This window comes from Ascaphus truei, chromosome 3 (genome assembly GCF_040206685.1).
Source record: "Ascaphus truei isolate aAscTru1 chromosome 3, aAscTru1.hap1, whole genome shotgun sequence".
Classification (NCBI taxonomy): domain Eukaryota; kingdom Metazoa; phylum Chordata; class Amphibia; order Anura; family Ascaphidae; genus Ascaphus; species Ascaphus truei.
Genome location: NC_134485.1, coordinates 78,896,872 through 78,909,082, shown reverse-complemented (window position 1 = coordinate 78,909,082; position 12,211 = coordinate 78,896,872). Strand labels below are relative to the sequence as shown.

Below are 12,211 nucleotides of genomic sequence, written 5' to 3'. Positions count from 1 at the left end.
TACTTTTATATGCATTTAATAGTTTACCAATTGGTACAATAAGATTTTTTTTAATATGCAGAAAACATGAATAAATTTTGTTTTACACAGTCTGAGCAACAAATCTTACTGTAAAACACAGAGCAGTATTATATACATTCCTTTACTGATTTTTTTTTAATTATTATTGGTCTTTTTAATGGTGTCACTTCCTTTTCGGTTAACTCTTACGTTCTGAAAAACAAAAAAACTGTTTCCTTCAAAAGAAAACCTCAGTTTTTCTTGTGAAAATGGACACTACTTCATGTCCGTGTCAAGGGTCAACTCCTAAACAGATGACTAAGTGTTCTTCAAAATGAACTAAAGTGAGGTGATGAATGAGGTGTTGGGCAATGGAAGCCTGAAGGACAAGAAAGCAGCCACTTACATGATACAGTGGAATAGCAAAAAAAGACAAGTAAGTCCCAGTTGTGACTTGTAAATCCAAATCGCACAAACTCATATGTACGCAAGAAGGATTTTGTACAAATTTTCCACGTTTCCCCACAATTCATCTCGTACCACAGACTTCGATTTAACCTGTGTGTTTATCTACAGCTAGACAATTGAGATATTGTAAGTGCCTTACTGATATTTTGTTAAATTTAGAAATACTTGTTTTTAGTTTTAAACCATTTCAAGGATCATCAAGCCACCACTGTACGACAATCAAAATATAAACTCTTTTAAAACAGGTTTTGTGAAGGGCATTGGCAGGGCGCTACTTAAAGAATGAAATTCATCAGGCAGTTCACATAAAACAGAAAAGAGGCAAAATAGGAGAAGCGGGGACTGACAGTTATAAGTAGACTGGGCTTTGAGTCTAGAGCCAAAGCTTTCAAAAACACTACAGTGCTCCACAGTCCTTGAACAACTTGCTAGTAACTAGCTATTCTCTTTGATTAGTGCCTGGGCACATCATTGGTCACACCACACAAAAGCAGGACGGCTTATTCTTCTAAAGTGCAAAATGCTAATATAATAGCAACATTTTTGTTTCTATTATTTCCCCCGCCCAACTTTTTTTTTCTTTTTAGCTACATGTTCGAGCTAGACATTTGCACTTCTAGAACAGGGAGACACTAAAAAGTGTTATAACCAACACATGGCAAAGGAATGTCTACCTACAGCTAAATGGAAATGTTACACATTGAGGCAGGTGTCTGCTTTTTTTGCCACATTTTAATGAAGTTCCAACATAAAGCGTGATCCTCTTCATAGCAAGCAGAGGCACTGGCTGAACAAAAGTTAAAGAGCTTTGCTTCAAGGTGTACGAGTAGCAAGTTAAAAAGGATGAGATCAATAATTTATTAGCTATACTAAAATCGTTCACCTTTTCAAATGGCTTTACTGAAATATTTGCTGCATTATATGGTTGTAGTAACAGCAAATTGACTTGCTCATAAAATACGCAGTTTCTATATTCTACACTTTAAGTGCTTTTGTTCAGACTGATCTTAGTTCCGTCAGCCTGTCCATCCATGTTCATAGCCTGCTTAGCAGATTTTGACAGATGCCTTTTGTTGTTATGGGCATGTCTCCATTTTCTTTATCATCCACTGTTCTTGGGACACAAAATGTACCTCAATATATATACAGTTTTACACTAATTGGTCAAGAAGATTTTTTTTTCAGAGACCAAAAGCTAACTGCAATGCATCAACTACTTGAATTCTTCTTGGTCGTTGTTTTGATTTGGCGCCTACTAAGGTCTATACAATTCGTTTCCTGTGACTAAAAGGCCGTTATGTACCTCCAATATCTTAAAATTACTACAGTTCTACAAAGTCACTAATGCTTTGACATTCTATAGAAAGGTCACACGTTACAAATAAATGTGCAATAAGGCACTCACACTTGCCAAATCAGCAGCGGGAGATGACTTTTATGCTGACTGTATATATGTATAACATCTTAGCTGCAGCTGAGGGAACCATTACATAAACGCTGCAGAAGAGGACTTCAAAGCATAACAGAGGAAGCTGTCACCCCATTTTCTCATACCTACGTGGAGATGACAAGTATGAATTATATATACATGGTAAGTATCTTAAGTATCTAGGATTTGAATAGGGTCAATAGAGCAATCTTTTCTTAGGCATGTTTATTTATCTTCGTCTTTTAAGTAAAATGCATTTAACAATGTTGAGAGGATGGACCTTGTTCTTTACCCAAACGTGATTGACAGAAAGGGGGAAACACGTCTTACTGTTAAACCACAGGTATTGTCTTCCAAGTATTAGTGAATGGATAATATTTGATCCAAAACACTACAAGAGATCTGTTGCATAATCACGGTTGAAGAGCTTGCATTGATTTCCCCTTTGGAAACAAACTTATTGTTGGATGACCTCCGCAATCCTGATAGTTTACACACTTCAGCACAATAGGACAAAAATGCTGTGTCCAAAATACAGGGCTAAAGATCTTGCAGACATGCGTTGCCATTAGGCAAAAACCCACTAAGGGTATTTTGAGTAGCTCTGCTACAGTGAGCAAGGATTATAAAAATGTTGAGGTAAAGGATTATTCTCTTCACAGCAACTAAAGACTAGTACTCTATGCAAACATTGTAAAGTTTTTAGTTTAGATTCTGCAATAACTACATGGATAATCTGCTTCTGCTCTTCTGATTTATTTAGGCGAGTGATTAGAGGGAGAGAAAAAAAAAATCTATGTCAAACATGAATGATCATATTTATTATTTAAAAAAAAAAAAAACCTATTCCACAAAGGGAATTTTACACAAATTGCTTTTATTTCTAGGGGCATGGTGACTAGAATATTTATTGAGACTATTCTGGGTATGTCAAACCAAAGACTAAAAGCTTTGGAATGCAACATACAACTCAGAGCACCGATAACTAGAATCGAGATACATCAGGAAAGGTATGTACTAAAGCAATGTTGGTCCTGCAGTGTCTGATATGTTGTGTACCATATGTCACTGTTACAAAAAAACTCCAAGGTCTTTCAGTAAAAGGTAGATCAGGCACACGTGTGAGGGGGGAAAAAAATCCACAAATTCAATATTTTTGTTTCCTTTAGTTGTTTAGCAACATCACTGCTAGCTCCTTAGTCACATTGCAATCTGTCAAGGGTTTCGCTAGAACTGGAACAAAAAGGTTTACAGTTGTATGCGGACAAAAGCAATGGGTTAACCGATACAAGCGTGTAAAAAAGAAAAGAAAAAAAAGCACAGATCCTGCAATAGCATAGCAACACATGCATGTCTTTTAAAGAGCCACATGAGGAGGCAATGAGCGAATTGTTGGTTCAACGTTGTTCAAATGCAGATCTGCATAACCAGTACTTCTATAGTAGCTTTGACAGCGTTGCAAAAACCGGTGCCGCAGCGCCAACAGGGCAAGTCAGAGGTGTTAACCTCTTCATTTCTTGTTACCAAAGGCCTGACTGCACTTTAGTGGTGTAACCATCAAATTCACCTTGTAAAAGGAAGGTAAATTGATAGCCCATTCCCTCAGTGCGTGAATAACACAAAGCCATCCGTAACCTCTCATAACCCCATAATGCCATTGCAGACCATGTGCAAATTATGATACAAACTGGTGCAGATGTAAATATTCCTCACAGATACGAGAGACATTTCTAGAGTATTTTGCACAAGAGTACAGAAGCAGCCACATGACAAACCAGCACGTATCATTTTTCACAGAATAAAAAAAAAAAAAAAGGATGTTATAAAAAAGGGCGTCAAAACATCAGTTGCTCTGCTTTCTAAATAAATCCCCAGAAGAAAAGCATGCTCAGCCTTCCAGGCAGTTAAGTACTGAATTAATTATCAGTGTACCTGAATAAAAGTAGAAAATCAAAAGCTCATTTCATATCAGCTTAATTTAATGAGTAATGACCATATTTGGCTATAGGCTGCCATGTGAACAACAGATAATCTAGTCTTAGTCTCCAAACACATTTCACATACTACTGCAGTTAAATAGTAGAAAAAGAAGACACTGTACTGTGCACAAGAAGCAGCAGCAGCAGCAGAAGATGCGAAGTTCACAATTGGACTGTTTGGCAATGAGCCACTCAACTAGATAACAAGGCAAACCAGGCACAAGGATAAAAGTGGCAGTGCTTCAGAACAGGAAAGCAGATATGTTCATAGGGCATTGGTTACAAAGCTGCCAATTCCTGCCTAAGACTAAACTACTTTGTTATACACGGACTTCTGAAAGGTTAAGTAGCTTTTAGTGGTATGATTTGCACATGGCCTGCTATTAGAAAGCTTAGCTTTTGTGAATGGTTTTGAAATTGTAGTACTGAAGAAGCCTATGAGATCTCCAAAGCCTCTAGAGGAAAAGGCATGATGGTAACTTAACCTTGAGGCACACAATGGCTGTTTGAAGTGATAAATGAAGAGGTAAAGACATTAACATGTACCAGTCAAGGAAAATGGTAACAAAGCACAAACATTTATGGAGGCAACTACTTTAAGCTTGCGACCGTTCTTTGATCTATGATAAGTCTTTAGTTAACATCCAACAATCACCTTATTGGCTATCAAATGTCTAATGTCCAGTGTGGTGATTATTAGATATTAATCAAACGCCTACATCACTCAAATCCTTAACAACGGTTCTTTTTCCCCCAATGCCTATAAAGTATTTAATGCTATGCTTTATCACACACAATCTGGAAAGCTGCTATCCTTACATGAAAGATTAGTGATCAGTTTATGCTGCTGCTTCAAGTTCTCAAGTTCTGCAGACTCCAAAGCCAAATGCTAGATTTTAAAGCACACTAAAATGCAGCAGATAAACATTACTTTTCAAAAAGCCCCACAAGTATGTGCTTCCGAATTGAGCCCACTGACTCAGGTAACCATAACCAAGGATAGAGTGACTGGCACGATACCTGCAGGTAGAGCGAATTACATTGTCAGTTATTCTTAAGCCCCCAAAATCACACCGTTTTTGCCTCTTAGGTCTGATGTGACCAATGCCTGCCCATGTTCTTAAACCTATGGTACTTCTAAACAACGTATGTAAATTTACAGTATACAATTTGGATTCACCATGCATGAATACTTTTTGTGTAACATTTAATAAGCTCAATCTACATCCAGAATAATTTACATGAAAGGACAATAGGTATTTAACAGAGCTCAATGGGTAACCATGGTATCTGAGTGCATCCAGAGGAAAGGGGGGAGGCGAAGGGATCGAAGGTGAAATCAAATCAACGGCACTCCCACACTTTTACTGTTTGATCTACGCTTCCAGTGACCACGTAGGGTGCAGTCTTGTGGAAATCTGAAACAGGAAAATAAAAAATGGATGTTATGTCGAGTTGGTTACCCTCAACCAAATACACATCTTCACATGCAAAGGCCATTGAAATCATGTTCATTCTTTATTACAATATGTCAAATTGTATAAAAATACTGTGTCTGTATCGTACCACGAAAGCGCCCGTTTTTTTTTTACTCGGCATTAACTTGTAATACCAGGAAGTGCCCTTAACATTTTCCCACAATGCAGAGTAACCAGTAAGCACATAGATGTACTTATGTATATACTCACACAAATTACACTTTGTCATCTGTTTTAGTAACATATTTATAAAGTTTAGCCACTTTTGTAAACAAATAGTAAAATGCAATAAAACAGCTAAAAACATTAATCTAAGACATAAAATATAATTTTTTAGTAAAAGGATTGTAATTTTTCTCAAATTCGACTTGTTTCCGGTTATAATGGATCAGAAATGGTTATTGTTTTGTCAATCTTTAAAAGTTTCTTAGAATGATATATACATTAAATATTTAAATTACTGGGACATGTTTAAACAAGATAGATTACAGTCAAATCAACCTTTAGCACCTTATTGTTCTGTGAGCTCAGGTATGTAATCATACACATACTCCGATTGGTCGCTCCTCCTTCCTCCATGTTGAAGATAGCTCAGCAGAGGGTATCTAAGGAGAAGCCCCATTCAGAGAACGAGACAATCCTGTGTCTTGGTCCAGTGATGCAAAGGCGGGCTTTTCAAAGTTGCTCTGTTGCGAATAGCAGAGCAATCGGCTTCATTTTGGGAGCTAAGAAAGCCTGCCTAGCTGAGGCTAAGTTAGACGCGAGGTCCAAGTTCTCATTTTAGAACGTAGCAGTCGCGGCCAAGGTTTTTAGCCGAAAGGAGGACCAGGGGAGCCGGGTGGATGTTCAGGGTAAGCCTTCCGAAGCAGGCGCCTGCACCTAGTTTAGCCCAGAGGTCATCCCCAGAAAGTGTGTATAGTTCCTGTATCTTTGTATTTCACTGTGTGTACACGGGTTTACCCGAATAAATTTTATTTTTATTCCACTAGTGTTTTGCCTAGTGAATGATCCCGGTACAAATTTGTTAAAAGTTGTGGTCTCCTGTGACAATTATTTTAATATCAGTGCTTGGTATCAGTCAGAATTCCTAAAGATCTGTAATATCCATGCTCCACCGAGTCAGTCCATGGGGCCCATCATCCCTGGGTGTCATCCAATCTTGAGCTTTACCACTTGAGATGCTTTGTTGAATAAACAAATTAACTGGCTACGCAAGATCTCGAAAATTCTAGAGCCCTGTGTAATACATGCACAAGGCAAACTATATTTGCAAAATCACAAAAGACTAATGAATGTTCATCAAAACACAGCAAATCCTGGAAAAATCTAGAAGGTTAACATGAGCACTGTAGCCATCAAGAACCTTCCAGAGTCAAAAAGGATTGTCATTTTGTCTGATCATTCAGCCATTGCCAACACATTCAATGAATACTTTGTGGGGTGTACGACTTCATTATCAAGACACAAATGTGACCTTGGTCTGGAAGCCCAGACAGAGCAAACTCATCAGAACCCCCTCACTGTACTCATGAATTTCAACTTAGCCTAGTGTCTGAAGAGGCGATTGTCCAGGAGACCCTAAAGCTAAATCAATGTGGACCTGACCAATTGCAATCTAAATTTCAACATCTTGGTGCCCACATATTGCAAAATCAATTGCCTCCATAAATCAACTCTAGTCTTAAGTCTTTATTTAGTCTTTCAGGCCGTGGAGGTTTGGCCGGAAAAACGGTCTTCAAAAGTGGTGACAAATACATAGTCTCAAACTACAGACCTACCTCTATTATACATCTATTATCCAGTCATGGAAAAATGCATTAATTCCCAACTAAGCAACTTTTACAAATAAAGTCTAATTTGCTAAGTCAATTCCAATCGGGCTTCTGAGCCAAACATTCCACATTAACAATCCTGTTAAATTTGCAATTAGATCCAATGTGGTGTGGAACAGACAGTTGACGGATGCAATATTCCACGATTTTGCAAAGGCTTTTCATACTGTTGACCACACCGTGTTAAACCAGCTCCAGTACTCTGGTATTGGAGCACATGCTTTAAACTGGTTTAACTCATCAGGAAGAATTCAACTCTAACCACTAGGATGTTGGGGTCACCCAAAGCTCTTTTCGGGGGGGGGGGGGGGGGGTCGGGGAGGGGTCCGTTTTTTTTTTGTCTTTATTAATGACCTGCCCACCGTTTGCAAGACAACTTCTCAGCATATGTATGTGGCTACTATCCTATATGCACGCAGTCCAGCCTCTCTGGCCTTGAAAATGTACTACAATCTAGTTTTCAACCTTTTGAAAGATCAGATAACCCAAAACAATCAGTTTTTAAACACTGACAAAACAGTATCTAAGGTGTTTGCGGCGAAAGCTTAATATCGTACGCTTCCCATGACAGAGTTGATTATAACTAGCTCTAAAACGAATCTTGCCTCAGTTACTAGCTTTACATATTTTGGTACGTGGCCTGACTCCACTAACATTTGGTTTGCATATGGACAACCTGACAATCGAAATCTACTCCAAACTGGGTGTGTTTTATAGAAGTAAATCCTGCCTATGCCCATTTGTCAAACTGCATTGCACAGCAGATGCCATTTCCAATTAATGACTATGGGGATATGGTGTATGGTATAGCACCCCAAATTCACCTCAGCAAACTTAACATTCTTTACAGCTCAATATGCAGTTTTGCCTTACTATGAAACTTCAACACCCACAACTGTTATATGTTAACTGAACTAGGTAAAGCTATCCGTTGAGTCCACATGTAATGAACATCTTTCCTGTCTCACCTTGAAAAAGAACGCTGCGACGTTCGAAATGCATTGGATGGGTCTTTTGCCACATTAAAGTGCCCTTTTAATCATTTTTTTTGTCCTGGGTTCTTCCTGCTCCGTTTGTGCTGGTGCGCTTTTTGGTCTCCCTTTTCCCTGTCTCACCTTCAAATACTTTCTGGACAAGTTACCCAATTATCTGATCAGACGTCTCACCCCTACTGCACACCGCACTTATTTCCTTTGATCCGCCTTCAGAAACCTGCTTATAGTCCCATGGTTCAATAAAGAATCAAGTCGCTCTTCCTTCTCGTACCGGTCACCGCACTGCTGGAACAAGTCACCAGAGTCCCTCAAATCAGCTTCCCAAGTTCCTTCAAGACTTTGGCTGCTTCCTACTTTACACATGTTTGTAACTAACTTATGTTCTCAACTTTAGTTTGTGCTCAGGACATACTTGAAAGAGGGTAACTCAATGTATATCTTTTTTTAACAGGTAAAATATTACAAGCAATATACTTGCTGTGTCCTAATGCAATGGTGCGCAAAGTGGGGGGCCGCGGGCGGTCGCAGAGGCCCCCGCGCTCTTCCCGGGGGCATTTCAATTAAAGGCCTCTGCAACTCACCTACCGGGATTCAGACGCGTTGCTGTGACGCATCGCCATGGCAACGCGGCATCAAATGACGCCGCGGTGTCATGAGGAGTGACGACACACATCCGTCTCCATGGCAACGGGGTCCCGTGATGTCACGTGACCCCAAGGCGTCATTTGATATATTTGTCACGGTTTTCTGCTTTGATAGCGCTATTAACCTCTGCCTTATTATTCATATGTTTTGTATATATTCACTGGCTTAAAGCCATTGGATTACATGGACAAACCACATCAATTTAAAAAGAAAGAAAAGATTCTCACCCAAGGAGGTAACAAAGTGTTCGTGCGCATTCAGGGTTTTCATGCACCGTTTGTTCTTGTAGTCCCAAATGCGAAGGGTCTTATCATCAGCAGAGCTCAGTATAAACTTTCCCCCCGGGTGAAACTGAACACCACGTACCCAATTATCATGGCCAACCTTATCGGGAGAAAAACAGAAATTAACTTTCTAAGCAACGTTTCTGATACACCTATCTACTGGAGGTACGGTAAGGAGTTACTACTGTACATGCAGGAGACTAGCTTAAAGCAGCTTAGTTCTGTGCAATCTACAGCTGCAATAAAATAACAGATCATTGCTAATGTACATCAATATCTTCCCGTTTATATCCTGTTTACTTAAAACATTTCAGGGAAAGATATAGGCATCTGTCAATGTTTAATTGCCACTTACATTTAAAGAGACATACATAGCGCTATAGATATATCTCGCGAGGAGTGCATTTGAAGCAAGGCGTCTCCATAGCGGAACCACCTCTATTTCAGCTCCCGGGGCCCCCTGCTTACCGAGATACTAACCTCTGTAGGTAATGCCGATAGGAGGCCTGGCTAGGTTGACAAAATGGTTGTTTTTAAAGTTCTGTGGGCCAATAGGAAGCAGCAACGTCATCCCTTGTCTTACTATTGGCCCACGTGAAGCAGGAGCTTTAAAAACGGCACACACTGCCAGCACCTAAGGAGGTAAATATCTCAGGAAACAGGTCGTCCTCGGAGCTAAAAATCAATGCAATTCAACGCAAAAACCGCCAGCTTGAAACCTATTTTTTTAAATAGTTAGTGCCGCTATGAGTTACATGAACCATGGCATCCTCGGGTTTGGTATCTTTCAAAAGGTATTTAAAGGTGTACTCATTGAAGATATAGTTACAGATTACAGCATGGTGGCTTAATTTCCTCTTGGACACTACAGTATCTGAAATATGTAACCAGAAGATAGTTTCTGCGCATCAAATCTTTGAGTCAATCACCTGGATTTACAGATAAACACCAGGATTTTTTCTGCTGATCAGATGACCAGAAGAAGCACTATGTACGTGGCCATATATCTCAAGGTAAACCGAGCTGCTGCTCTGGAGTACCAGTTTGACCAATTTAAACATTTTCTGAAAGATACATTTGATTATTTTTTCATCAGTTAAATCTCATTTTTCTTACTTATAAAAGGAAACAACTCATTTTTAAGTTGGTCTAAGTATGGTCAAGCTGACAGCACTTCGGCATACTTTTCCACTACACAAGATAATGTGAATACTTAAGCAGACCATGTGAAACAAAAAACATCTATTTAAACTTCCATACTTTACTCATATCCCCAAACTCCAGAATCACTGGCTGCAACCTGTTAAGCGGTGTACTCCTAAAGTAACTTACGAGTGTCATTAGGCACATGCCAGTGCTAATGTCCCACATCTTAATGGTCTTATCTCTGGATCCCGAAAGCAGAAAAGGTCCAGGTTTACCACTCTTCTTCGTCTGAGGAACAAAAAGCAAAGTTACTGTATACCCATTTCCAGTGGTTGACAAATCACCAAAAAATCTACTCGCCACCTAGTACCAAACGTGTGCTGCTTGGGCCAATATTTACTCGCCCGGGGGTTAAATCCACTCGCCCGGGGCGAGCAAATGTATAGGTTTGTCGAACACTGCCCATTTCATATGAAAAAAAAAAAAACAAATAAAATTGTTACTATTATATTATAGGAACTAAATAGCATTCAAGGGGATGTTTTGGACAATTCAAGTTTAAGGATCCCATCTGGTACAGCTATTCCACTAGATCGTATTCTGGCTGTGACTGGTATTTCTTGTAATGCAGGTTGTAAAAGCTTCCTTAAGACACTTAAAAGGCTGAATTTTTACTTTTTGCCATCCAGTTGGCTATGGTTGCACTTTAGGATTGTGGTTCAGTGTGATATAATGCAAACAAGAGAAAAGAAAAATCTGTATATGTACCTTTCTATACAGCACAGTGCACACTGGTAAAATATGTACAAAGCAGGCAGAAAGGACTACAACTTGACCTTTCACAGAGAAAGAGAGAACAAAAGTGAAATTCTCAAGGGACTCACAGAACAGGCGCAGCACACGTGGGAGCTGGCAAGCTACTTCACACCAAACTTCTGTACTTAAAGGTTCCCTTCCACTATAATGGCACTGAATGCTATATTATGACTCCGTTATGGCCTGAGGCTATTATACCAAGAGACCAACAGCAGTTTAATTTTGGAGCAACTGCTTTCACTAAGCAGCTTGAACTTGGAACAACCATTTGAAACTACAGTCCTGCTTCCCATCAGAATAAAATAACCAGTGCATTATATCTAGTAGCTGAAATACTGTTTACTATTGGTATATTTTAAGATCTTGGGTAAGTAGCTGAATAGGATTTACATTTTTATAAAAAGAAAAAGCTTGAGTGATTCACATTCTGACTATTACAAATGGCTTCTCGTTACTTAATTTGACATGGCATATAATAGTGTTGTAAACCTGATTTAACCCCTACACTTATTTAAGGGAAGGGTGGCTTCTGTGGATACTAGACTGAAGAACTAATAGGCACATCCAACAACCATTGTATCAACATTTTAACTTATCCATATAATATACTAGTCATTAAAGGATTCCTCCCCCTTGGAGTAAACTTACATACATAATACGGTAACTATTTAGATGTTTCTTCTCCTTTAGATCCAAAAGACAACTGCTGTATCTACTACGGGTCTGTAGAGACATTCATCATACATATGTATTGTAATGATCCTATGTCTTTTGTAACTACTGGCTATTTTAACATTTTAAGTTCATGCAGTCATTTACATGTTTTCTGATATATTGCATGGACCACACAACCAGAGCTGTTGCCAGTACCCGTGTGTGACTTGTTTAAATCATGCATTGTATCTGTACACATCTGTACACCGTTCTTTCATTCAGCATGCATTTTATACTTGGTATAACCTAAATATAGCACTATATGTACAAGTGGTCCTCGGTATACGGCGGCCCGCTCTCCGTCAAATGCCTTATCCAATGCCACACAATGCAGCCCGCTGGACGCACTATCCGCCAGTCAACGTCACCGATTAACATGGAACCTCAATCAGACGGTCCATAATCCGACGATGGTTTGCGGGACA

General features: G+C 39.2%; 1 protein-coding gene across 1 annotated transcript in view; it reads right to left on the bottom strand.

Moving 5' to 3' along the window:
* PAFAH1B1 (platelet activating factor acetylhydrolase 1b regulatory subunit 1) overlaps positions 1-12,211 on the bottom strand; it is an 88,453-nt gene continuing 76,242 nt past the window's right edge. The window contains exons 9-11 of the mRNA XM_075594369.1: positions 10,443-10,544; positions 9,054-9,210; positions 1-5,294 (exon numbers count right to left, since the gene is read on the bottom strand). Coding sequence (XP_075450484.1) covers positions 5,221-5,294; positions 9,054-9,210; positions 10,443-10,544 — 333 coding nt within the window. The 3' untranslated portion in view covers positions 1-5,220. The remainder of the gene's footprint in view (positions 5,295-9,053; positions 9,211-10,442; positions 10,545-12,211) is intronic.